The sequence below is a fragment of the Scomber scombrus genome, chromosome 18 (genome assembly GCF_963691925.1).
Source record: "Scomber scombrus chromosome 18, fScoSco1.1, whole genome shotgun sequence".
NCBI classification, from domain to species: Eukaryota; Metazoa; Chordata; class Actinopteri; order Scombriformes; family Scombridae; genus Scomber; species Scomber scombrus.
In genome coordinates, this window is record NC_084987.1 from 21,566,904 (window position 1) to 21,593,015 (window position 26,112).

General features: G+C 41.2%; 3 protein-coding genes across 4 annotated transcripts in view; 2 read left to right on the plus strand and 1 right to left on the minus strand.

The window, feature by feature from the left end:
- LOC134000217 (myosin-10-like) overlaps positions 1–2,692 on the plus strand; it is a 57,391-nt gene extending 54,699 nt beyond the window's left edge. For both annotated transcript variants that reach the window (XM_062439556.1, XM_062439557.1), the window contains 5 exons: positions 7–130; positions 368–576; positions 756–864; positions 998–1,170; positions 1,573–2,692. In XM_062439556.1, the coding sequence (XP_062295540.1) occupies positions 7–130; positions 368–576; positions 756–864; positions 998–1,170; positions 1,573–1,729 (772 nt within the window). In that variant the 3' untranslated portion in view covers positions 1,730–2,692. The remainder of the gene's footprint in view (positions 1–6; positions 131–367; positions 577–755; positions 865–997; positions 1,171–1,572) is intronic.
- A 1,721-nt stretch (positions 2,693–4,413) lies between these two features.
- On the plus strand, positions 4,414–5,547 carry LOC133999630 (serotonin N-acetyltransferase-like). Its single transcript, XM_062438880.1, has 3 exons — positions 4,414–4,570; positions 4,911–5,065; positions 5,179–5,547. The coding sequence occupies exons 1-3, from the start codon at positions 4,414–4,416 to the stop codon at positions 5,545–5,547; spliced, it is 681 nt and encodes a 226-aa protein (XP_062294864.1).
- A 4,336-nt stretch (positions 5,548–9,883) lies between these two features.
- Positions 9,884–25,891, minus strand: evplb (envoplakin b). Its single transcript, XM_062439350.1, has 23 exons — positions 25,783–25,891; positions 23,580–23,652; positions 19,480–19,579; positions 18,797–18,951; positions 18,493–18,616; positions 18,065–18,208; positions 17,934–17,963; positions 17,652–17,813; positions 17,215–17,322; positions 16,945–17,040; positions 16,735–16,845; positions 16,067–16,213; positions 15,830–15,981; positions 15,625–15,722; positions 15,322–15,494; positions 15,004–15,182; positions 14,690–14,828; positions 14,380–14,573; positions 14,133–14,283; positions 13,901–13,984; positions 13,671–13,814; positions 13,493–13,585; positions 9,884–13,375 (listed from the first exon to the last, which is right to left on the minus strand). Exons 1-23 carry the CDS (start codon positions 25,889–25,891, stop codon positions 9,884–9,886), a joined length of 6,258 nt encoding a protein of 2,085 aa, XP_062295334.1.
- Between the last annotated feature and the right edge of the window lie 221 nt (positions 25,892–26,112).

Below are 26,112 nucleotides of genomic sequence, written 5' to 3' on the forward strand. Positions count from 1 at the left end.
CTTCAGGTCTGCTCTGATGGATGAGAAGAGGAGGCTGGAGGCTCGTATTGCCCAGCTGGAGGAGGAGCTGGAAGAGGAGCAGGGTAATATGGAGCTACTCAATGACCGCTTCAGAAAGACCACCATGCAGGTATGGTGTTATATTGTAATAGTACTGCAATCATACTTTTTACCATATTTGTTCATCCCTATTTTCGTTGGACTAATATTACATCTAGAGATGGGCAAGAGTTTTAATTAGCCTGTGCTTACACATTTCACAAAATACAAAGATGAAAGTCAAGTTATAAATAACATGACTTTCACACATGATACTTTTTCTGCCCTCCTCTCTCTATTACCTGCTCCTCCTCCTTCCTTCTTCCAGGTGGACACACTGACAACAGAGTTGAGTGCAGAGCGCAGCACAGGCCAGAAGAGTGAGAATGCTCGCCAGCAATTGGAGCGTCAAAACAAGGAGCTGCGAGCCAAGCTGGGCGAGCTCGAGGGTTCGGTGAAGAGCAGGTTTAAGGCCTCCATCACTGCCCTGGAGGCCAAGATAGTGCAGCTGGAGGAACAGCTGGAGCAGGAGGCTAAGTGAGAAATTACATTACACTCTCCTCCTTGCTTAGATGAATGAACATTATTTTAGAGCACTTTTCAAAACCCTATTACTTTGAGTTCAAAATTGAGTCAAACTCATAAAATAATAGATTTTTGCCTATAACACTAAATGTTGCACCTTTTCTATAACCTTCACCTGTTCTTCATTGAAGGGAGCGAGCAACAGCCAACAAGATTGTGAGAAGAACCGAGAAGAAGCTGAAAGAAATCTGCATGCAGGTTGAGGATGAGCGTCGCCATGCCGACCAGTTTAAAGAACAGGTATGTCTGTCACTGCTGATATGAACACTGCTAGAATTAGCGGTTCTAAAGCATCTGTTACAATCTAGACGAGCGCTTAAATGTCTTTTCTGTGTTTTTTTTTCTGTTTTTTTCTGTGTTTGTGTGTGTGAAGGTGGAGAAGGGTAACTCCCGCATGAAGCAGCTGAAGCGTCAGCTGGAGGAGGCTGAAGAGGAGGCCACGAGGTCCAATGCATCACGCAGGAAATTGCAGAGAGAGCTGGATGACGCCACCGAGGCCAGCGAGGGTCTGAGCCGTGAGGTGCACACACTCAAGAACCGCCTCAGGTACGCTGAAGCAGACCAAAGCATCCACTACCTGACATTCACTGTTTATTGTATTTTATTCTGTGACACTCACATGTAAGTATTAGCCATTATCAATTTTCAAAAGAATTATTGAATTCACTCTCAGCTGGCAATTAATTATTTTTTTCTACACAGTCTGTCATTTATAATATAGCAACTGTTAAATGGACAACAAATAAAGTGATGTAGTGTTTCACTTGTTAAGATTTTGTGAGGGTTTGATGGAGAAATTAGGTCAAACATTGTACCTTTGAACATATGTCAGCTTGATGAATGGGGGTCAATTTTCTTATATTTATCTTTTCCCTCTTTGCTTATTTTTTAACTTTGGCCTGTGGTGTCAACACTATTCCTTTACTTCTACACCTCTTCCTCCTGCAGGAGGGGCGGCCCCATCAGCTTCTCCTCCAGTCGCTCAGGCAGACGTCCACTGCAGGTGGAGGGAACTTCCTCCTTGGACCTCCTGTCCGATGATGAGCTGGAAAACAAGATCACCGACAACAACGCCAACGAGACACCAGCGCCCCAGCCAGAGTAGAGGAGAAAAAGCCTTAACTTTTTGCTCTCCCCATCTACACATCACCTCTCAGCCCCACCAGAAAAACACAGACACTTCCAGCTTCAATAGGGACCCTCTTGTTCCCCTTCTGGCCTCTTCAGCACTTAAAGTCCTGAATAGATCTGCTCTCTCCAAACCGCACACTGCATGACCTGAACGAGAATACCTAAAACACATCCTGACCTTACTTCTCAACCCTAAACCTTAGCAGACACCAGCAGTTGGACCGCAGTTAAGCACTACTCTGCCTTACCCCTCCTTATCAAGCTGCAGGGCTGTTTAATAGCAACTTCCATTGAGTATAAACTACTTCAGAAACCCCCCAAAAAAAACTTTGTGCACACATTAGTAATAAGTAAAACCTTTTTCTGATGGTGTTCATCCACCTGCTCGTAATGCAGTGATTGCACACATGTCTGGATGAACATGATAATTATCCTCAGTTGGACCAGTATTTAGCTGTTTCAAATGCTTCCGAATGCTAATATAAACAACACTGCAATATCTGAAAGAACAGATTATGATGAAAGCAAACAACCTTCTGACTTTATTTTTCCATCAATCTACAACATATTTATCGTATGAATCAGTTTAGTTATGTTAGTTGAACTGTAACTGAATAGTATTTTTCCACTCCTATGCTAGGATTGTTTGCTTGCATATGAATATAGAAATGTGACTGTATTCTGCCTTGTTTCCTCAGTGCTACCAAACATTGCTCTCTTGACCAGTATTGGGTTTGACAGTAGGTCAGTCTCGACTTGTAATTATTTAGCGTGAGTGCTGAAAGCTCATGTTCTCTTGTTTTCTTCTTCTTCTTCTGTGCCTTTTTTCTGCTTAATCAAAACTCAAAACACATGTACGCCACATATACTGTTCATATACTGAAACATGCGTAATTTTGTGAAGGTCAATGTATTTTCATAAAATATTCATAAATTTGCATATGAAATGAGTTGTTAGTGGGAAAACTGGTTTTCTTTGCTTGGATGTCACAACAGTGATCCATGATGTTTGTGAAAGGGTGCAGGATTCTTTGTAGATGGGTGCTATGACTTTTCTTATTGATAACTTTTATACTTTTTGAGTTATTAAGATTTAAAAACAATCCAATAGACCGACTGTATTTATATCTGCTATTGTATACAGTAAAGTCCATTCATATTGCAATATGCTCAGTATTATACACTGATAAACTGTATGCTCATTATGTACAGTTTATGAATTAGTAGGGGTTATATAATGCATTAAAGTCTATGGAGTCCAATTCACTTCCATTGTATTTGTAACTCACCTCTGAAAATGCAATTAACTCAAGTCAAAGTTTCAAAGGCTTGGATTAGACAGTGATCATCTGTGCATCAGTTCATGATGAGTTATCAGCTACTTTAATACTAGTAATATTATACTAGTATTATTATACTAGTAATATTATACATTTTTAAAATAATTTGCAGAAACATAATACCTGTGTGTATGACAGCGACAAACATTTTCGTGTGTGTATCTATGTGTGTGTGTGTCTGTGTTTGTACGGTAAAGTAAATGCACGGGCAATAATTCCACTGAATTAAATCCACATTGTGGAAACAGAAATTCATGATTCAAATACCTGAATAAAATGAAAATGATTTGGTTGCTGTAACTGGTAAAATGATACACCACACTAGTGTTCATTTTGTCTTCACGTCTCTATTCATTTGATAAAGAGTATTATGGTGCGCCTGCTGAAGAAAAACAGAAAGCTTAACCAAAGCTGTCAAAATGAATCAAAGACCCCAAAGATTTCTGATACACGGCGTTCACTTTCTCCAGAAGAATGCGCTCTGTCAGAGAGGAGATAAGGTGTCTAATGCGCCGAGTTGTGGAAACAACTTCTATAATCCTTCATCATGTGACTCATAGTAATAATCACTCCATAATGAGACGTCTGGGACGTCTGTCGTGTAGTAGGAGAGACGGAGACAGAGAGCTGCTGCTCAACCAGAAGAACAAAACGTCCTGACATACACCTCAACCTCCTCCGGTAAGTGACCCTGTAGTCTTGTTGCTGCGCTGGGGGGAAAATCATGGTGAGACAAGGTGGTGCTAATTTACATGATTTAATTTGTAGGCTTTTAAAAATTGTTTTATTCATGAAATTTAGAAACAATAACGGAGCAGAAATCTATGAGGACCAATAGTGCGTCTGTGCCACTTTTACGCATACCCTAAACTAGACCATGTATTTGTGATATCAGGAAATGTGGCAGAAGCAGTTCAATTTAGTGGAACTTTGTCAAATATGAAACTTTTTTTCAACTGCCGCAGTATTGCTGCACATCAACATGTGTCGTAAAGCTGCTTTAAATGGGCCGGAGGTGATGGTTCAGTGAAAACCACTTTGTCATTATCTGTCAATGTCGTTTAGAGACAAAAACCAAACGCAACAATAAACAGAGTTAATTGTAGGTTTCAGCAAATTGCCCTACACAGTTGTGACCTTCAGTCTGACATCAAATATTCAAATGCAAATCGGCCAGTGAATCACAGCCTGTGAAGCTGTTCTATAAATACGGACACAAACCATCCTGTTCTCTTCGCAGGGCCTGAAAGGTGCTTCCTGCGGAGCGGGAGAGAAGGAGACAACACAACTTTTTTTGGAGGGAGAAGAGTACAACCGTATGATGTCTGTTGTGGGCGCACAGCCTTTTATCAAACCAATGCAGCCATCACCTTCCATTTCGCCTGGTATGCAAAGGAGACACACGCTTCCCGCAAGCGAAGTCCGGCCGCTCAACACACAAGATGCCATAAGCGTCTTTGAAATCGAGCGTGAAGGTAAGAGACCCGTCTTATCCGTCATATGTTGAAGCAGAAATCCGCTCCGCTGAGGCACAAATCCGCTCTGAAGTTTTGCTGAGTCAAAATGGAGAGTTTTGCGTAAAACCATTTGGTGCATCGACAGATTTCCTTCCTTTCTGCTTTTAAGTTAGTTGACAGATATTCTTTTTATTTAACTTTTAAAGAGATTGTGGTAAATCTATATTCCAGACTCAGCAGTACGTTTATTGGGCGATTTGGGCCGCCTTAAGTGTGCGTAAAAGTAGTACGGAACCATTTAGCGCATGTGCTGTTCTAACTCTCTTTTTCTCTCTCTCTTTTTCTCTCTCTCTCCCAGCATTTATCTCGGTGTCAGGTGAGTGCCCCCTTCACCTGGATGAGGTGCGTCATTTCCTCACGCTGTGTCCGGAGTTTTCCATGGGCTGGTTTGAGGAAGGCCGGCTGGTGGCTTTTATCATCGGCTCTCTGTGGGACCAGGACAGGCTCACTACAGTAAGACATCCTGCATGTCTCCACCTTTCTAGTTCATCGTTTACTTCTTAAAAACAAATATATAGCATATACATATGAGCTCTAATTATGACATCCAACCATCTGTTTCTCAGGATGCGCTGACTCTCCATAAGCCCCGTGGCTCCACCGTTCACATCCACGTGCTGGCTGTCCATCGCACCTTCAGGCAGCAGGGTAAAGGTCCGATTCTGATGTGGCGTTACCTGCAGTATCTCCGCTGCCTGCCCAATGTGCGCCGAGCGGTGCTAATGTGTGAAGACGTCCTCGTTCCCTTCTACCGCAAGTCGGGCTTCAAGGTCCTGGGTCAATGTGAAATCACCGTGGCCAACCTCACCTTCACAGAGATGTGGTACCCTATCAGCGGCCACGCGTACATGCGGCGCAACAGTGAAGCAATCCGTTTCCCTCTGCATCCCTTAACTGTGCCACTGACAAAGACTGATGAACATGTTGATGTATGACATGCTGGTTTCAGTTTTTTCACTGAGATGACATATGTGCAGACGTTGTCTTTAATTTAAAAGGAGAAAAAAAATCAGTGTTGTACTCTTTGTAGCCTGTTCACCACTTGGTGAGTATTTCAGGGTCTATTTTGTTGGACTTTTGTCTCTCTTACTTAAGCTTGTCAATCTGTATTGTGTGAAATTCATTGTGAGATTGTAGAATAAAAACAAGAATGTACTATTCTGTAATGTGATGTATTATATGTAACCAAGTTCCTGTTGTTAGACTTATCTGTGTGTATCACCTGTGAGAGGAGTACTACAACAACAACAACTATTATTGATTAGGTATTTGCAGTACACATTTGGATTCATGGCTCTAAGCTGTCTCATGCTTAGCACCTTTCTGGGCTTCACACAACTATGGACTGACGTCAGTAACCAGGCTTTAGCTCAACCGCAACTCCTCCAGGTCTATTAGGGGGCTTTAGCTATTGCAAACGCTGGAGGATTTAGAAGAAGATCCACTCATCAGTTAGACTGTAGATCCAATGACCTTACTTAAATAAACATGTATACTTTTGGTTAGTGGGCACAGCTGTTTCAGTTTGGGAAGCCAGACTTTGCATTGTGATTTTTATTTTAAGTTTTATTCTCTTTGGGATCCTGTACCTGTTACAATATCACAATTTCAATAAAATGTTTTATACTGTTTTTTAAGATGAAACATGTTTTGATTTAATTTGTTCACTTCTTTTATTGATGTTTTTCTAATCCAAGAATTACTTTACCTCACCATTCCTGTTACAAAGTTCAGCGGCACCACCAGATGCTCTCTCACCGCTCTCTCACCGCTAACTGTGATCAGTTAGTCATAACGGGAGGTTTTAAGCCTTCCTGTAATACAATGTTGCTGTTTTATGCCAATGTCTTCCACATCGTCTGAACTGCACCACTGGAAACAGTCCTGCCAGTGCAAAGCCTTATGCTCTTGAATGGAGCTTTAATCCATGACACAGTCACCGACGTCTAATCCTATAACATGCCAGGCTGAGCAGCTCTGTGTGCTCTCTGAAGGACAAACTTGGAACTTAGTGGTCAAAATGACCCAGACCTCCAATAAGCACCAGCACACAGTGAAGGTGTGATACTAAAATTGCCATCAGCAAATATTTTGTGCCAAAGTGTTCGGTGTTGCCCACCAACACAAAAACTTCAGCCTAACATGTGACAATGAAAAACATTTAAATAGAAAAATGTCAAAAGTAAAATTGAGGGTTATAGAAAAATTAAAAAATGTATATTTTAAATCTATCAATCAACACCAGTATCACCTGGCCAGTGCTTTTTTCTCTCACTAATTCACCAGATTGTTTATATTGTGCACCCAAACATCTACTGTTATAGTCTAACAGTCGTCACATCATGGGGCAATCAGGGGTATTGCTGTAAGGATTTTAGCACTGATAATAAGTTGACATTTGGTCAGAATACCTCTATAACTGGCAAAAAAGGCGCAGGTCAAACATCAAACTTTATAAAGGATAATGGTGATGAAGAATTTAGTCACATTTTCTCGTCTAGAAAGAAAATTGCAGAATGAAGATGGCTTGCAGCATCATTGCTGTTTCAAGCTGATGCACCCAGCTGGCATCTTTGGATAGTTGGTTGTCAGTGAAGTCTGACATTCACTGGATTTTCTTCCTTCTGGCGGATTGTTTAGAGCAACGGAGAGCAAGAAAAATGGAATGAAGAGCCTTCTTTTAATGTATAAAACTGCTTAACATTGGCAAATATATTTTAGGATATTTAGGAGTCAGTTGGTGTTGTTTATTTTGAGGCATATCAAGGCTTTCCAGTAGCAATCATGAAGTATGTCTGAAACTGACTGAGCTAGAAACATTGAGGGTTTTTTTTTTTTTTTTTTTTTTGGGGGGGGGGGGGGGGGGGGTTATTTTCCTGATATTTTTATTTTAGAGGGAAAATACAGAACAACACTCGCTGAATAAGAGGCCTGGTTTATTAGCAAGATTGCAGGGCATGTGTAAAAGAGCCTTTGTTGTTGTCATTCATAGAGTGAATAAGAGACAAATGTGCAAATGCTCATTATCAGGGTTTAAGCCATCAGTGCAGTAGTCTAGTATTATGACGATAATAATCCTGCAAAACAAAGAGGAGCTGCCAATTATCATGTACATCACTCAGCCAGTGGTCCAATCAGAGAAAATGTGCCACTTGTGTTTCTATGTACTGTATGTGACACTGACGTATTCTGGGTTATTTAGCAGGCTTTTCATTCATTCATAGGAATACATCCATCACATATGCAATTTGTGGCATCAGTGTCACTATTAAGGTCACTACACCATTGAGAAAAGCTACAGTAAAAAAGCATCAGTTGTATAAATGTTGTACACTTTGCTGTCAAATCTTGGACATTTGTTATAAAAAAACCAAACAAACCAAAGTAATAAAAGGACAAAACTATACACTGCACTGTAGTTTTGTCATTACAGCATCACGCTTGCTAACTACTTTATGTGAGATGACTAAACCATCAGGGAATATCCTTCACCCCCCTCTAGACACAGTGGGGCCACTTCAGCCTCCAGACAGGCTCATGTGCAGTAATCCCAAAGTCCTTCCAATATCCAGGTAATCTGCCAGGCAGACATCCCAGCACACAGGCGGCATATTCCCACATCAACACCATTTACTGTAACCTCTACCACTGGGTCAGATGGGGTCTTTCAGACAATCCCAGTGACTAATATCAATGTATAATCCTTAACAGGAAATGTTAATCTACATTTTATGTGCACTATTAATAATCTGCATAGTGAGGCAAATCAGTTTCTATGGATTTAAATACTCAACGGAAAACCAAAAGAGACCAGATCATTTGTGGGTTTTTTCATTACTCTTATTTGGCCACATAAGACCAGGCAGTGTATTACATAAAGAACAATGGTTTCCAATCCTAAAATGTTAACATTCTGTGTCTGTTTCCAGTGTCTCCATTTTCCCTCTCAATCTGTTGTTAGATGTGTGTCTGATCCCTGTAGACCAGTGAGTTTGACCTTATTAACCTTTTCCCACTACATGCTAGTGAGTCATATCTAATCTGTATGCTTAATCCATCATTTCCAAGGATATGACTCACCAGGGTTTACGAGCACCGTATATTAAGTACAGCCATTTTGCCATGAGATGCATTTTCTGAAAGTGCTGCTGAAAAATCTGTTGATTGAATATGTTAATACAGCAATATTGGTGTGTTGATAATGGTGGAGAGCACTGTCTAACATGTTGGTCCAATATTGCCCATAGGTGTTTAGTTAGGTTGAGATCTGGTGATTGCAAAGGCCAGAGCATATGATTCATCACAGGATAAAGGTGATCACTCAGAACAACTTTGTATTGATTTGCAGGGACCCTTCCCTCTAGGATCAAGCATTCAGACCTGTACCAGTTTTTCCTTTAATTTGTCACTTGTAGCACCGAAACACAAAAATGTAGCCGAGGCTGATGGGAATCTTAAGTACTCAAACCAAATTGGGCAAACCAAGATTTAGTCAGAAAAACCAGCTTGTTTAAGTTATCACAATTTACTCTGAGAGTGACATGAATGTAAGTACCACATTTCATGACAATCTATCCAAAAGTTGTAGAGACATTTCAAAAGCACTAATGTCAACCTAATGGTGGTTATAGATGAAAAGTTGATGGATCATCAAAGTAAAAGGGATACATTGTCTGGGGACAACGAATATCTGTAGAAAAGTTCATGGTGATCTATCCATCAGCTGATGAACATTTAAGTCAACAAACTGATTGGCTGGCTGACCGACATTACCAAACCTAGCGCCATGCTGCTAGCACAGCTAAATACCAGATGTCAGATTGAAGACGATCATTTGATAGTAATCATTGTTTAAATATTGTGAATGCCCCAAACCTTGTCTACTGCATGAACATATGACTCAATCATATGCTGTTGTAATGAAATGTTAATATATATAAAATAACAGGACAGAAAAAATGAATGCAAAACTGTATTTTTTATTGGCCCTTATGTAGGTTTTAGGATGATAAAGCTCAAAAAAATTAACAATTAACAACAAAAACAATTACATATAAAACAAACATTACCCTAATTTTGACAGCAAACCTAAAAATAGTACTGAAAAAGAACAGATCCACAAGAAGAGTTTCATCCCCCAAAATATTTTTGCAGTATTCCAAATATGCATAAACATATGAATTTCCTTTTCTTTTTTTCTTCTTTTTTAAAAATGTATCTCTAAGCATTATCATACACCCATAAGCATGTGTCACATTTCAAACTGCACATCTAGACTCTGCTGTTAGAGGAATTCAACTGAAGGTTTGAGTATGATGGGGAATTTGCGGCATCAGTGGAGGGAGCAGGAAGCAACAGGAGCCCTGTGCTGATGTCTCTCTTACACCGGTCCATTGCCTGCTTGTATGATATATTCTCTTTAGTGATGGGGTCCACCAGCTCTTTTGTGTGGGAAGACACATCGGTCAGGTTATTAGCTGTTGTGTTATCAATGAGATTGGTGGCGAGAGCTTCTTGGACGGTTAGGCGGCCAGTTTTACTGGGATCTACCAAACCACCAGTCAAGTACTGCGCCTCTAGGTATCTCCTGGCATTTTCTTGGGGAATGTACCCTTTCTGTGCTGCCTGTCCCACTGCCAGACGCACTTTGGTCACAGGATCTTCGACTCCAGTGAAAGCCTTTTGGGCATTCAGAAGCTTGTGCATGTGACCCGAGTCAATGAGACCATGTTGAACTGCTTTGTGGACAGACAGTTTGTCTTTTCTGGTGAGATCAACAATTCCACCCGAGGCTGCCTGTGCCTCTAGCAGCTTCAGAGCTGTGTCAGTATCTATGATTTTACGGGTCAAGGCACTTCTGACAGACATACCTCTTTCAGTGGTGGTGTCAAAAATACCAGAGATTGGGAAGTACTCATCGCCTGCTGAAACACTGAGGTTGTCCAAACTGCCACTATGGTAAGAGTTGAGACTGGTGTAGGAGGACCTCAGAGAAGATGGCATGGAGTTTAAGGGAGAGGCTGGGGTGGGTCTGGTGGGTGATCTTGGGGATATTAATGAAGTAGGGTAGGGCTTTTTAGTTTCCCCTGCAACAAGAAGGGCAAATTCAGAAATAGGCATTTTCCCTTCCCTGTAGCGGGTCAATTCATACTGGGTCAAGCGACCATCCGCCAGGGCATCCTTGACAGAGAACTGCCTCCCACTCTTGCGATCCTGCAGAATTGTTGTATCCCCATCTGGACCACTTGAACTGATTTCCTCCCAGTCACACTCCAGCTCTGACAAACGGATGTACTGGTTGCGATCAATAAGTCCTTTTGTGTAGGCATCAAATGGAGATAGGTCTTTGCCAGTGTCTGGATCCAGGATGCTGATCTTTGTGGAAAGATTAGTCTCTCTGGTCTGAGTTTCAGAGTGGTCCTCTTTTTTAATGTTGCCCCGCAGGTCAAGGATGAGTGTTTCTTTTTGGTGTATTCTATCTTTTTCGTCCAGAATGTCTTTCTCCAACCGTTGTATTTCAGAAGATGTCTTTTGACTCCTCTGCCATGCAAGCTGGCTTCTCTCACTCATCAGCTTAGACTGTTGCTGGAAGGATATGCTAATATTCTGTCTTTCAGACTCTAGCATTTTGAGCTGTTTGAGGAGATCTTCGTTCTCTCTCTGCAGAGCATCTTTGCTGGTAAAGAGAGTCCTCTCATCCTGAGTGGTCATAGACAAAGATGTCTGGAGATGGGTCATTTTGATGTTGATGTTCTGAAGGTTATCTTCCTGGTCACGCCTGAGATTCCTCTCCTGTGTAACTAGCTCTCTTAGATGTTCCCGTTCAGCCTCCACTGTTGGATCTTTCTCTACACGCACAACTTCTCTGTAAACAACCCTCTCAATTGACTTGTCCTTTTGCAGAATTTCCAACGTGTGACTCAGGTTGAAGATTTCTCTCTCTAAACGATTAACATTGGTGCGCTCAGTGTCCATGTCAACACGAATACCTTCAGTGAGTTTCTCCAACATTGGATCTCTCTCCACTTTCAGGACTTCCTCAATGATGATCTTTTCCTCAACAGGTGGTGGAGAACTTTCCAGCTCATAAATGCGTGATTTGATGTGCCTAAGCTCAGACTCTACTTGAATCATCTTCTGGCGATCGTCCATCTGAGTCAGGCTACGCTCTCTTTCTTGAACCAGGGTTCTGAGCTGTCTAACCTCTAATTCAAACTTTCTACGGGCTTTCACTTCATCATCTATGGACTTGCTTAACCTCTCATGCTCCAGGATCTGCTTGGGATCCTTCTGAAGACGCACCACTTCCTGCACTAGGATCTTCTCCTCTGGCTTCTGCCGTTCAAGAAGAATATATTGGTTCTGAAGGTCAAAGAGATTTTCCTCCACACTGCGGCGCTGGTGTGTCTCTTCTCTAACATTCTTCCGAAGTCTGTCAGCTTCTTTCTCAATGAGAGGGTCATTCTGATACTTGATGATCTCTCTAGTCACTACCTTTGTCTGGACCTTGGATTTTTCACCTTTCAGCTCATCTCTTTCTTTTTGTAGACGGCTCCGCAGCTCTAGGATGGTGTCATAGTTGACTTGCAGACGGGTGACCTGGTTGTTCAGTCTTTGTAATTCCCTGATGACCTCTGGGCTTTTCTCCTCCTTGATCACATCCTGAGTCACCTCCCTGTACTCCACTTTGGGTTTCTGAGTACGCAGGGTAGTCAGAGTCACCATAACTGCTTCGATTTCTTTCTCTAGATCCGTACGGTTTCGGCCAGACTCCTGCAGCTCTTTTCTCAGACGTACCAGCTCGATTTCAGTATCAGGATCGACTCTGTAAATCTCATTGATGATCTCATTGACCTCGACTTTACGCTCGAGCTTCTCCACTTCATCATAACGTAGCTGCAATGTGGTCAGGTCCTTCATCAAGATAACGTTCTGATCTTTCTCCTCTTCCAAGATCATACGTAACTTGTTTGACTCTTCGATCATTTCTGGATCTTGTTGCACTTGCTTCACCAACTTAGTGACTACCTTCGGTTGGATGGTGGGAATAACCCTCTCAAGTGTGTTTATCTGGCTCCTTGTGGTGAAGATGGTATCATTGAGGGACTTGCACCGGAATTCCTCCTCTGTAATTTCTCCCCTGAATGAGAGAACAGCTTTCAGCATCTCTGGATCCTTTTCGAGCCTCACCACTTCCTTCTTCACAACCCTCTCTCTGATTCTTGGTTTCTGTTGAGCCAGAACAGTAAGCTCATTTTTGATACGAAACGTCTCAGTGTCTCTTGTTTGAAGCTCCAGACGTATTCTCTGCATCTCATCTCTGATCTTGGCTGCTTCTTTGTCAAGCTGGGGGTCTCTCTCGTATTCGGTCAGTAACTTGGTCACCATTTTAGGTTCAGTTTTGATCAGCTGTGTTTCAAGTTTCTTTACCGTCTCACTCATTATTTTCATGTCTGAATGGGTTCTTGACCTCTTCAATGATTCATCCTGGATCCTGTTCTTCAGGGACTGTAGTTCTGCCTCCAGTTTGGGGTCACGGTAGTACTGAACCACCTCCTTCTCCTCCACCCTCTCAACTCCTCTCCTGCTCTTCAGAGACATGAACCGCTTCCGGTATGTTTCAAGGTCATTTTCAGCATGTAAGCGCCTGGCATTCTCCTCACGCAGGTCTTTCTTCAGGCTGTCACTCGCCTCCAGGGTCCTCTGCTGGCTTTGTAGCTGCCGCTGCTGACTGACGACTACCTGACTTTTTTTCTCTTCATTCTGCACATGAATAAAATAACAAAGGATATGCCATTGATGATTTTGTACACAACACAAATAATTATTCTACCTTAGCATCACTGTTGCTGATGTTATTTTCATTCAATAGTGTCATACCCTGGCCATGATATTCTTCGCTGTCCTCAACTGGCTGAGTAACTGGTTATTTTCTGCAGACACCTCAGAGTAAAGGTTCAGTAGATCTTTCTCCTGTAATAGATGCAGAAGAAGTTTAAAAATTGACAACAAAGTCAAAATGTTAGAGTTGTCTAAAAAAGACTCTGACTCATTGTACCTTTCTCTGTACAGCTTGAGCCATAGTTAAAATTTGACGTCTCTTTAGAACTGGTTCCTCATCGTCGTTGTCGTCGTCATCATCATCATCATCATCATCGACATCCAGAGAGCCACGGTAAGTTTTTGAATTAACCTCATACTCCTAAATGGAAATATATTTGTATTTGAAGGATTTAGTACTTGGGATATGCTTGTCTACTCTAATTGCAAATGGTAAATGACACTCACATTTAAGATGATTTGCAGGTCACGAGAAAGAACCTTGACTCGGTTTAAATCCCCTGATTTCTTCTCGACGTCCTCAATCACTCTCTAAACAAGGGAAAGGATTTAATAACCACAACTGATAAAACAAACTTGTTGAAATAGACTGGAGTTAGTTAGTTTGTAGATGGTGGAGACAAGTTAGCAGGATATGTAAGGTTACATAAAGAAATACTTCACTTTAAATACCACTCACATTCTGAGAGTTTTGCTTGGCTGTTATCTGTGCAACACCATCAGTAGATTTGATCTTGTTATTGGGCAAATTGACCAAGAAGAAATCCAGTGACTGCACAGCGTTCTCGAAGTCTTGGTTTTGACTGGTAGCTTTCTGTATGAGAGCAGACCTGAAGCAAAATATGAACAACAATTATCACTAATGACAAATCACAAAAGCACACATACATACAAGTACAATAATGTCAGATCTTTCTTTTTCTCACCTTTCCTGGATCTGATTCTTGACATTTGTGTAACGGTTCCTCAGGTGTTTCACCGTATTCTCCTGACGGCGGATATCAGGGCAATATTCATTGAAACTCTGCTGCAGAGGGCTGCACGCTTGCTCTGTCAGATCCAAGTCTCTGCCCAGTTTATTCACCTCTTCCTTTTGTGAGGCAACATCCTTAAGCATGGCCTGTTTGATGGTGTAAGGAGAAAGTGCATAAAGGAAAAAAAAAAGTTTGGATCATATGAGCCTATCCTGACATTGTTAAATCTTTGACTTTTTTTCATTGTGTTATAGTACAACACCTGGAACTGTATTTTGCGAGAGGGGAGGACATTCTTTTGGTCAAGAATGGTGCCATCTTTAGCCAGCTTCTCCTCAAACCCAGAGACAATGCCCTCCACAGTTTGCATCTGCCTCTCTAGAAACATGGATGCTGTAGCTCTGGTAAAAGAGGGAAAAACAAACACAGGAGGTAATAACAAAATGGAAAACTGAATATCATTTGTCAAATGAAAAACATGTACATGCTTTACTTATATCAAGCAATTAGGTTAAATGTTTGAGAACTGTCTTTGAAAAACTGCAAAATGTTATAATTTCACTTTTATCTTCTCACTTTTTATTATAAAGCTCATTAAGGGTGTTGATGTCATCAATCTTGTTTTTGGCAGTACTGAGTTTGGTGGGCAGTGTAGAGGTGATGGGTCCCAGGGGTTTCTTGGCCAGAATAGGCTCCATTTCTCTCTGGACCGCAGACTTCTCAGACTCCAGCATGCGTACAGCCAGAGCAGATTTCTGGAAGGCAAGTCAAGTGGTGTTACTGATCACAACAAGCCAGACACACGAAAACATGCTATAAAAATATTTAGAACATTAATAAGTTGAAACTGTGGTCTAGATCTTATTATTAAAGCATGAAGTTGCTTATATTCACCTCGTGCTCTCGCAGCCTGTTTGTAAGGTCTTGTGTTGGGCTGCGGTTGTCTAGAGGGGCCCTCACTCTGCTCAGGATTTCTTTTTCACTCTGATCCAGGGCGCTGATGATCTTGTCCAATTTACTGGGCAGCTCTGCAGCTCTAGGATCTTCTGGGGCACTGGATGCAGTGACTGGGAGGAAGTAATGACAACCATGATGAAATAGTGTTCGACAAGCCCAAACTTTCCAGCAAAGACTCTTTTATTGTTGAAAGTCACTGAAAAAACACAGATGTTTCTGTCAAAATGTTTTTCTTCTCACCTGCCCTCTGAGGGCGAACCACTTCCACAGTGCGGTTCTTCAAGGAGGCAATTAGAGCAGATCTACGGCTCTTCAAGTCTGCCAGCTCTCTGTCCAGACTGAACACACAAAGACACAATGTTTTATTTAAAATGATCAGTCAGCGGTTAAGCTTTGAACAATGGAGGGAAAACAATCTGATGTGGTGAGTTTGCCACTTTTTTACCTGTTTACTCTATCCAAGGCCTCAGCATCAGGTGCTGGTACCATGAAACACGCACCAGGCACGCTTTTAAGCCTCCCAGTGCTGGTCTGAAGCTCCCACTTCTTATCCCAGTTAGACTTCAGGATTAGCTCATCATTACGAATCACTGTGCCCTAAAACAGACGGAGAATGTGATGGACTAAAGATGATGACCCCAGGAACATTTTTATGAATGTTGTCATTCTTGTGTTCTCTTACATTTTCATCGTCCCAGTCACACAGAGTGACGACAGTGGTGGATTTAGTGGGCTTGATTCGGCGCAACTTCAGAGGCACGACCTTGCTACCGAGCTCCCTGAGGGCAGCCAGGCGCTGGTCATTCCTCCTTATTGCTGGTTCATCTCCCTGAAGGTATTATCAAATTATAACAAAAGTGACACAACTGATTAACTCTCCTTGTTATGTGTTTTCGCTGATGTTACTCGTCTACTAGCAGTGGACTTTCCTGTCCTGTTTCTTGTTTCCGTTAAGTTCGTCATTCATTCCTACTTATTTGTCCCTATTTTATATATTATACATATATTTAACTATTTTAAATGTCACATGTCGATTGCTACTGGAGAACGAAAACTATTTCAGACAAATAAAATTAACTTTAAAAAAAAAAAAAGTCCTTTTTTTTAGCAAAGCTACTCTCTGACTGGCTCTTTCTGGTCTGAGTATACATGTGATCATCTAATCCCTTGGGTTGCTGCTCTAAATGGCTAATCAATGTACGACAAAGGGTTGTAAATCATCTCTGCAATACTGAAACCTACTAAAGGTTTCAACAACATGAAAATCCTGCATGAGGAAGAATTTTCAATTAATGTTTCTATACTTTTGTAGAGCTGCACAGCAGTCATGACATCAGAAAACACTTGTACCTCCAGCTCCAACAGGACCTCAGAGTTGCTCTTGGCAGACACAGATTTTGGGTCCACACTGGATCTTAGTCTGTCCAGGGACACAGACAGTGTCTCTGCATCCAGCTGGAACTGCATTGAACAAAATGTATTTTTAACAATGAGCTGAGGTGAACAGGAAAAATTATTATTTTTGTAGTCAATGATACAGTGCAGTCAGAGACCCTCTACCTTCTTGTATTCTTCAATGTTCTCCAGGTGAATATCCTGCGCTAGACACAGGTTGAGAAAGGCTTGCCACTGATTCTGTACGGCTTCTTTGTGACTCTGACAAAACATAAATCACCTCGGTTCAGTATAATTTGATTTTTGAATTTGAAATATATTCGATTATATGATATCAATTTATTCAACCATGCGATATCTTATGTTAGAGAGGTTGATGATGATTTATCACAGTTATCATACATTTCTGAAGTCTAACACAGCTGACAGATGTACCTTTATGGCTGAGATGCCGGGGTGTTTCCTTTGAATCAGTTGGTCTCCTTCTGTCTGAAGCTGGTTGACTTCACTCTCATGTGCAAGCAGTCCATTGTTTTTGAATTTCTGCACAAAAACAGAAATAGCAAATAGGGATGTAGAAGACATGACGCAGGGTTGCAAGTATTCTAATCTGATTCTCCCAGCAGCTAAGTAGTAACAATGTACCGTACTGGTTACACCAGTTGGGTACCTAGCTGGTGCAACCGGCTCAGAGAGGATTATGCTTGAAGGCATGCTGATGAACAACGTTTTAATGTTTTTCTTTAAACCCTGCACATCCCTCTGATCATAAGACAACACAGTAAGCTGGGAAATTATAATAAGTTACCTCATCTCACCAACTGAACGCGCACACACACCTCACTTTGGCGTCTACATGAAGTGAATCTCACCTCGTACTCCATGCGGATGCTTGCGGGGTCGACCATGCGGTCACTCCAGTCTCTTTGCAGGATTCTGTCCTGCTGGCCTGACAGGTAGCCCAGCTCCTTACTGCAGCTCTGCATGTACTCGTACATAGAGGCGAGGTAGTTGCGCCTCTCCAGGGAGCTCTCCTGCAAAACAAGATGTATTATACACATACAGTACACACATCCCACACAATTTTACTGAACTCCATCCATCAGCACACATTAAAGCCTCAGAGTCAATAAGTGAAAACAAAAACAACTCACCAAAAGTCTGTCATATTTGTCCTTGATCTCCTACAAACAAAGATGGAAGGAAAATGTTACTCCTCCACTGCCACCTGAGAGACTGACATGATTCCCCCTGCATGTATTCTTGCAGGGTGTGTGCATGATGCGTCGAGTTGCGTTGTTACCTGTGAGGCGGTGGGCTGCAGCTGGGCGTTGTACGCGTCGATCTCCTGGTGCAGAATGTTATGTTCTGCAATCTGCTTCTCTACATCAGACAGGTTGGGGCCGTACGCCTCTGACTTTATCTGTCCCTGTACAATAGAACATTACACAGCACAGAGATGTTAGATAAGATCAACTTTAAGCGCTACACAGAGCTGCAGTCAAGCAATGCATGACAATACAATACATAGTCAAAATAATACTTGATTGGCAAGACAGCTGCAAACACAAAATAATTGGCAATGCAGTGGTGCACTAATGCATAAAAGTGCTGCTAAACATGTGACGCTGAGCAGGCATGGGGAAGATGTTCAATGACTAAAACTCAAAATTGATTTAAGGAGGTTTTGCAGTCAATGTCGCATCAACTGACCAGTTTTTCATCCAGCACAGATCCCCAGTCGACCCTTTTTGTCGGCATCAGATCCAGCACCTGGTCATATAGGTCCCTGTAGGTGCTGCAGTCCTTGGCCCAGCGCTCATGGAGATTACTCACACTGAGAGTGAAAAGATGGGTGGAGATCAGCAGAAGGGAATGTGGTAATGATAGTTTGTTGTAAGCGTATCTTGATGGTATGCAGTGAGTTTAAGGTGTGTCTGCTGGCATGCAGGTCAATGTCAATGTTTGTATGTTTTAGTTTTGTCTGTGACTGTGATAGTGCAGAAAAAACCCTCACTCTTTCTCTATCTCAGTAGCCTGCGGGTGCTGCATCTTCTTGGCTTTGCCCACATCCATAAAGAGATCCTTCAGCAGCCCCTCAGCCTCTGCCAGGTTATCTGCACTCTCCTTCTCGTGGAGCAGGCGCTGATTCTTCGCATCACGCTCTTTGTCCTAAACAGGAGCAGGAGGTGTTGTTGCATTAAAAGCTTTTAGTTAAGCAGAACACACTTGATTTAGTCTTAGACAGTTATGTGGTTCCGAGCTTATCAAACTGATTATGAAAAAGCTTTTCAGGTGATGTTTTGGTGTTTTTGAATTGATTCATAGTGTTTAATCTGTTTAAATTAGAAGCACAGCGTGAATATGTGTACTGTATATACTGTATGTGCAAGTGTTCCTTTTATAGCTGCAAGTCAAATCTCAAATCTTCATACACAGATAGCAAAAAAATGGAGGTTTGCAAAGAACAGATGTTCCAAAATAAAACAGATAGTCAAACTTTTGCACTCTTTGTATTTTCACCATTAAGGTTAGGTCAAAAAAAAAAGTGCAAGTTTCATTGCAGTGATTTCCTGGCTCTAAAGTTATCAAATATCTATCTATCATCAAGTTTATCACAGTAGTCAAGCCACACATCTTTATTTTCATGATCTGAGTGTGACCTCAATTCTCATAATCTGGCGTGTGTGAACTTCTTACCGAATTCAGCAGCTCCTCGCATCGCAGGATATTCCTCTCTACTTGATCTGCTTTATGCTGCATGCGAGCAATCACCGCAGCCAAGTCAGCGGCTTGGGTCCTTGGTAAGAAAAATGAAAAAAAAAACAGAGAGAAAGACATCAGTGAAAATCCTTCTGACCCCGGTGATACACTTCTGTGAAGCAAGTTTTGAGATATTTGTTTGAAGAATCAGAGGACAGTAAGACATTAGGAACACCCAGAAAAATAAAGCATGTGCTCATGTCACTGTGAATAAATAGCTTGTAGAGTATTTGTACTTTAATACATTCTGAAATCAGTCATTTTACATTCATGGAGGTCGATCTTTAATATGTTTTCTCCCTTTTTTGAGAGGGTTCTTGTGTAAAAATCCCCTTTGCTCTCCACCAGAACAAAACAAACTGCTCTCAATCACTTTGGAGAGCAGCACTGCATTCAGGAGAGACTTAACTATAATTTACTGTTGCAGTAACAAAGCTGCTTAGAACTTTTACTCAAGTAGTTTATAACACAGACGATGTTAATTCTGCTCTGTGGCTCTGTCAGTCACTGCCTGAATGAGGCATATGACACTTGGAGTGAGAGGACTCTAAATCTGGTGTTTCAGATATAAACATAAAACCCACTGAGAGTCCAAACAAAGAAGATTCCTTCACCTGCTCAACAAAATTCTTCATCAGCTTGTCAATCAAAAACTCTTTCTGCAGACCTGTTTGTGCTCTTTGAGTGTTTGTTCCTTCATTCCACCTCTTTATTCTGACACACCCAATTCTGGACCCAGAGGATAGATTGTGGGGTAAGTACCCCCCCCCCCCCCCCCCCCCCCCTCTCCTTTCCACACTCACACACACGCACAGAAACACACACACACCCATCCCTTGTCATTAAGTGGTCAGGAATGCTGTTTGTATGTGACACAGACATTCCTCCAGAGAACCTGTCTTATTGTACCATTCATCTCTTATCAAATGAATAGCATTATTAAATTCCAGAGAAGCTTTGGCAGTTGTAGTCATGACAGACATTATGTCTTGCACAGTAGTGGGCGGGGTGCTGGACGAGGATTACTCCCTTTTATCGCTCTTTTACTCATTCAGGCGCTTATCTACGCTGCGAATAGCCAAGTCTAATATGTGTTCATTCACTGCACGCTGCACTGCAAACAGACATTAGTGTTACAGTGGAACTGTCTTTTGTCATAATCATTCCTCCTGTTCATACTGACCATTAGGAGATCCCTTCATAATGCTTTTACAAGAGAAGTGCTGAGGGAGAAAATCCACAGTCCTCCTTCCAGGCAAAACTGTATTTAAAAGTTTATCTAAGCTAATAAGAAGCTTCAGCTGTCTGAGTCTGTCAAATGAAGTGGATATCTTTCAAAGATAAAGTCATCTGAGTTTTTGTTACAATCCTCTAATGTATTTCAACAGGAAAAGAAAAAGAGGGAATTTTACTGTAAAAAATAAAATAACTGTGGTAGATATCCACCTGATTTTACAAACGCATACAGCTGACTCATATTGGCTTTAGATAAACTTTTAAGTAGATTTTTGAACAAGAACTGTTGATTTTTTTGTCCCCATCTCTTACATTGCAATTGCATTTAAAGGGGAGATCTTTTAAAAGTCAGTATAAACAGGAGGAATGATTACAGTGAGGAAAAACGTTTCATTGTTCATATGCACACCTGACACACAGACTTTAAATATTTTTGTGATCTGTCCTTTAAGATTTATTCAAGATCCATGTACAAAGATCAGAAGCAATGTAAGTCACTCACTTCCATTCAAGCTTAAGTGTCAATGAGCTGTTCAAAGCAAACAGAGCGAGCAGCAGGGAGACCCTGCCCTGCCACTCCTTCAGCCCTTCCTCTCTTATGTCACTCACAATCTTGACCCCGTCGGCTGCACAACACACACGCCCTGCTGCGTGGGAGCGCTCGTATACTGTATATGTTCCCCCGGGGGACGACTCGCACCGAGAGGAAACTGAGATAAACCCCTGCTTAGTCACCTTCAAAGTCAAGGTTGCACAATTTCTACACACAGTTATCGCCCTGAGGAATTTCATAGAACACTCCTCTACTCAAACAGCCCTCACCTGCTCAAGAACTGGCTCCATTACAAAGCAACAACAACAAACTATCCTCTATTATAGTATGTTCTCTGTTAACATATCAATTTAATGAGTCAGAACTCCAGCCTATTGATTGACATCACAAATAAATGAAGTCAGTCAGTAAACTTCGATGATACACCCCTTGGGTAAAGACTCAAAAGTGTTGTAGTTCAGTACGGAGTCAAGAGGGGTGACAAGAATCAACAAAGTAAAATAGATTGCAATGTTCAACATGTAAAAAACAGTAACATGGTTGTATTACGAGAGTGAGAAATGTGACATTATACGCTGGAGAGACTGTTTATTCATTTAGGAAAGAATGAATGAAAGGCAGATATTTGGATTTAACTCATACAATCTAACAGTCAGATCATTGTCTCGTCCTATGCAAACATTAACAGGTTCATGATACAAAACAATGCCCACATGCTGCAAGAACCACATTTCAGGTCAGCCCTTCAGGGGGAAGCAGCGTGAGGCAGTAATGCATGAGAGGAGACAAGAGGAGACTAAAATATAACACTAGGAAACCTGACACACACACACACACACACACACACACACACACACACACACACACACACAGACAGAAGAGAGAGAAACAGGAAACTGTTCAGACTCACTTGCTGATCTTTAAAGCATTGGATTCCCTTTGCTTCGACATCTTGGGACGCTGTTCAGGGCCCTTGTCTGAGTCCAAGTGTGTTTTCTTCTGACTCCTCTCTCTCTCTCTCTCCTCTTACTCCTTGTCACCTGTGGCGTCTCCCCTCAAGTTAAGGAGCGTCCACCTGTATCAGCTCCTCCCAGGCCAGCAGGTGTGTCGTCAGAGGAGCAGACCGGGCAGACCTGTTCCACACACACACACACACACACACACACACACACACACACACACACACACACACACACACACACACACACACACACACACACACACACACACACACACACACACACAGTCCTCGCTGTGACTTTATATGTCCTGTGGTTTTTCCTGCATGTGCTCATTCTTGTGATTTTACTTTATAGGATTTTTTTTTTTTTTTTTTTTAAGCTTGATAATTGCATGAACCCTGAGGGGACATCATGATGCTCCTGATATCTCACCTGAAGAGATACTTGGAGCTGTTTAGTTAAAAATGTGATGTTTTTTCTTGTATATATCCAATCAATGAGTCTTAAGACACTTTTGACCCTTTTTGGAGGGAGGGGTTATCACGTCACAGGTATCTAGATCATGGTATGTGTTGTGTGATATTATAACAAAGTGTCAAATGAAAGCAGAATGACATACGTTAAAGATGAGAGTCTTTTTTCCAGTTGTTTGACTCTCTACTTAATTGGCTGCTTATAGACGATCTCTGAACCTGATACAGCTGCTGCTCTGGTATCAGCTCTGTGAAACACAAGACGTGGTGGAACATTAAGAAAGACTGTGTGGAAACACACATATATGTGTTTCCACACAAACATACAATCATGGTGGAATGTAGCAGAACGAGTTGCTCGATGACTGGAAATCAGATCATCATTAACACTTTAGACATGACAGTAAAAGTCTGATTTAGATGTTTAATAAGTCATTATTTGTCAGTATGATTTTATTATCAGTGTATGTCTTTGCAGGAACAAAACAAAAAGTTGTGAAAATAACTGAAGACAAAATTATTGGTACCCAGAAGTTGTAAGAGTAGCGATACTTTAAGGACACTATTGTGTTTTAATTGGTATCACTGGTGTGTTCAATCTTATAATCACTCATGCAACCAGTTTAAAATGAGAAAATGACTCACTCTGTTGTTTTGTGCCACTGTGTGCATCAAAATGAACATGGAAAACGGAAGGGAAACTAGACAGTGGTCTGAAGGCAGTAGAAAAAAGGTAAGGAGAAAAGAAATTACAGTGTTTTGGTAAATCACACCAATCCTGTAAGCCTTTAAAGGAAAGAACACCATGCCAACTGTGAAGCATGGAGGAGGCTCAGTGATGTGTTGGGGTTGCTTTGCTGCCTCAGGCACTGGCTGCCTTGAATCTCTGCAGAGAACAAAAGAAATCAGAAATCTATCAAAACATTTTGGAGTGAAACATACAGCCCAGTGTCAGAAAGTTGTGTCTTAGTTGCAGGTCATGGGTCTTCTAGCAGTATAATGACCTCAAACACATATCAAAAAGCACCCAAGTGTGGATGAAAAGAAAACACTGAACTGTTCTGAAGTGACCTGCTAATGAATCCTAATCTGAATCCAATTGAACATCTGTGGAAAGAGATTAAACTTGCAGTTGGGAGAGGGCACCCATCAAACCTGAGTAACTGGATAAGACTATGAGTGAAGTGTAGAAACATTATTATATTATTATTAGTTATAGAAAGAGCTTAACTGCAGTTATTGCCCGTAGGCTAGCTTGATTGTAATAAGTTGTAAATCAATAAATGTAAAATAAAGAGTGATGGATGCCAAATACTTTAGTTTCAACTTAATACAGAAAAAATGGTGCTTTTAAAAAAAGATGGAAGGCAGTCTGTATATAATAACAGAGTATTGTGACTTGTTCTTAAGGAGTGGATTTGTACTTGTAAAGGTACAGTAGTTGTTACACCTGAAAGATGAAACACTGTAGGAAAATCATGATAGAAATAAACACCAATAATTGTGGAGTAGGAAAAGGTTTCACTTGTTTGTCAGAACACATCTGAGCTTTGCCAGATACCCGATGGGTCTTACAACCTGACCGACTACATAATTAAGAAGTTCATTTCCAAGTATCAGTGCTTATCAGACACACACACACACACCCTGTGAAATGACCTTTAAAAGAGTAAAGGTCTAGTTTGAAGAATGCTTCCGTCTACTGCCAAATAAAACACAGTTAAGAGAGATAGAGGAGATAAGATGCATAACAGAGCATATGTGTTTGTTTTGTTTACCACAAATATGCTCTACTTTATTGTGTCTGTGTTAAGTTGGAAGCACCTCAGCTTGGGACTGAATGCTTGAGTGAGAAGAAGGACTTCAGCATGCTGCTCTGTCTCATGCTTGTAGTAGGTGTGTCCGATGCACACCCAAAGTAGTTGCTCCTTGAGCCAACACCCTCATACCTGTAGGAGGGGGAGGGTTTAAGGACAAGTGACAAAAAAGGTAGAAAGGAACCAAGATCACACTTGACAGGGTGGATACAGTGAGTGACAGACCAGAAAGTGGCAACAGGGTAGTCTCACTCAGTCTTAATCTTTCACGAGCTGTACTTAAGTAATAGTAAATATTCATTTTTAGTCATTGACTGACATTAATATGTCAGCATTTAGAATGAGACATTTGTACTTTCTGTTACTAATCTGGAAAACAAAAGTATCTACAGTATCTACTAATATTTTTTGAAAAGATCATACAAAGTACAGGTTAGGCCTCATGTGTTGATAAGGTGTGTGGGCGTGTGTTTTTCTGTGTGTGTAGTGTAATGCAATCCAACAAGTCCAACAATCACATCAAAATAAAATCACTATACTTGGTTTAGCGTTTTGCTGATACATCATAAGCTTCACAAAAGCAGTATTAATAGCAAAGTATTTGATTTTTATCATATGGTACAGGTGTTCACGTTATTGTGTCCACACCTACACTTCAATCAAGGACAGCCAACCTGTTTAAATTCCACATTGTGCAATTCACTTGAGATAAGCATGGTGTGTCCACCTCTTCTTTTTCAGCATATAAATCACTAATGACATGCAGTATGTTGTAAGATAAACAAAGATGAAGTTATACTTTGGTTCCTTTGTTTCATAGTTTAAAGATTTTTTTCTCCTGCAAACAGGTCATAAATGTTTTTTATGCAAATTCCGCTGTCAGTGGCAGGGTGTGGCTGTAACACTTCAAAAGCAATTCACTGTCATAAAATGAAGGACGCTCAATGGTATTGACACAGCAAGAGTTCCACACATACTTCCATGCCTGGGATCTGTAAATATGTAGAAAGCATTTAAATCAGCCCCACCCAAAAGCTCTGAGTCTTATCTACAATCACTGGTTGCTGACATGGAAGAAGCTTCAGGCTTTGATGAGATACATAGTTGTGGTGCAGCAGCAGTATGACATCCTTTTTTTGATCCTCAGTAACCTCAATGCAACTTCATAAAAGAAAGATTGAATTCAACACACTTAGTACTGGCTGCCACCTCACACTGCATCCTGCCACTCTGGTTATCTTTAGCCACTCTACCTGCACAGGTGTTGCTCAACAGCTCCTTAAAGCAGTGGTTCTCAAACGTTATCATATCCGGAAACCCCTAAAATAACACAAATTAGACCTCCGACCCTCATTTGATAAGATTTTGTCCCAGGGTTTCTCATCAGATAAGATTTTTGCTATTAGATGTTTTATTACAGAAAATGTATGAAAGCGAACCAAAGTAGACACACATTGTCATCATGTTACATATGGATCAAACTATACTGAAAATAAGTGATTGCCCTTTTAGCTGGGGACACACTGTAG

Excerpts from the sequence above, each read along its gene's own strand:
- LOC133999630 (XM_062438880.1), top strand. The coding sequence starts at position 4,414 with ATGATGTCTGTTGTGGGCGCACAGCCTTTTATCAAACCAATGCAGCCA. Across the intron at positions 4,571-4,910 it reads CTTTGAAATCGAGCGTGAAG|CATTTATCTCGGTGTCAGGT; the intron begins GTAAGAGACCCG and ends TCTCTCTCCCAG. Across the intron at positions 5,066-5,178 it reads ACCAGGACAGGCTCACTACA|GATGCGCTGACTCTCCATAA; the intron begins GTAAGACATCCT and ends TCTGTTTCTCAG.
- evplb (XM_062439350.1), bottom strand. The coding sequence starts at position 25,891 with ATGATAACGTTTGAGAACCACTGCTTTAAGGAGCTGTTGAGCAACACC. Across the intron at positions 17,964-18,064 it reads AGGTAACAACGCAACTCGAC|GAGATCAAGGACAAATATGA; the intron begins GCATCATGCACA and ends CTTTGTTTGTAG. Across the intron at positions 13,985-14,132 it reads CCAAGCAAAACTCTCAGAAT|AGAGTGATTGAGGACGTCGA; the intron begins GTGAGTGGTATT and ends TCCCTTGTTTAG.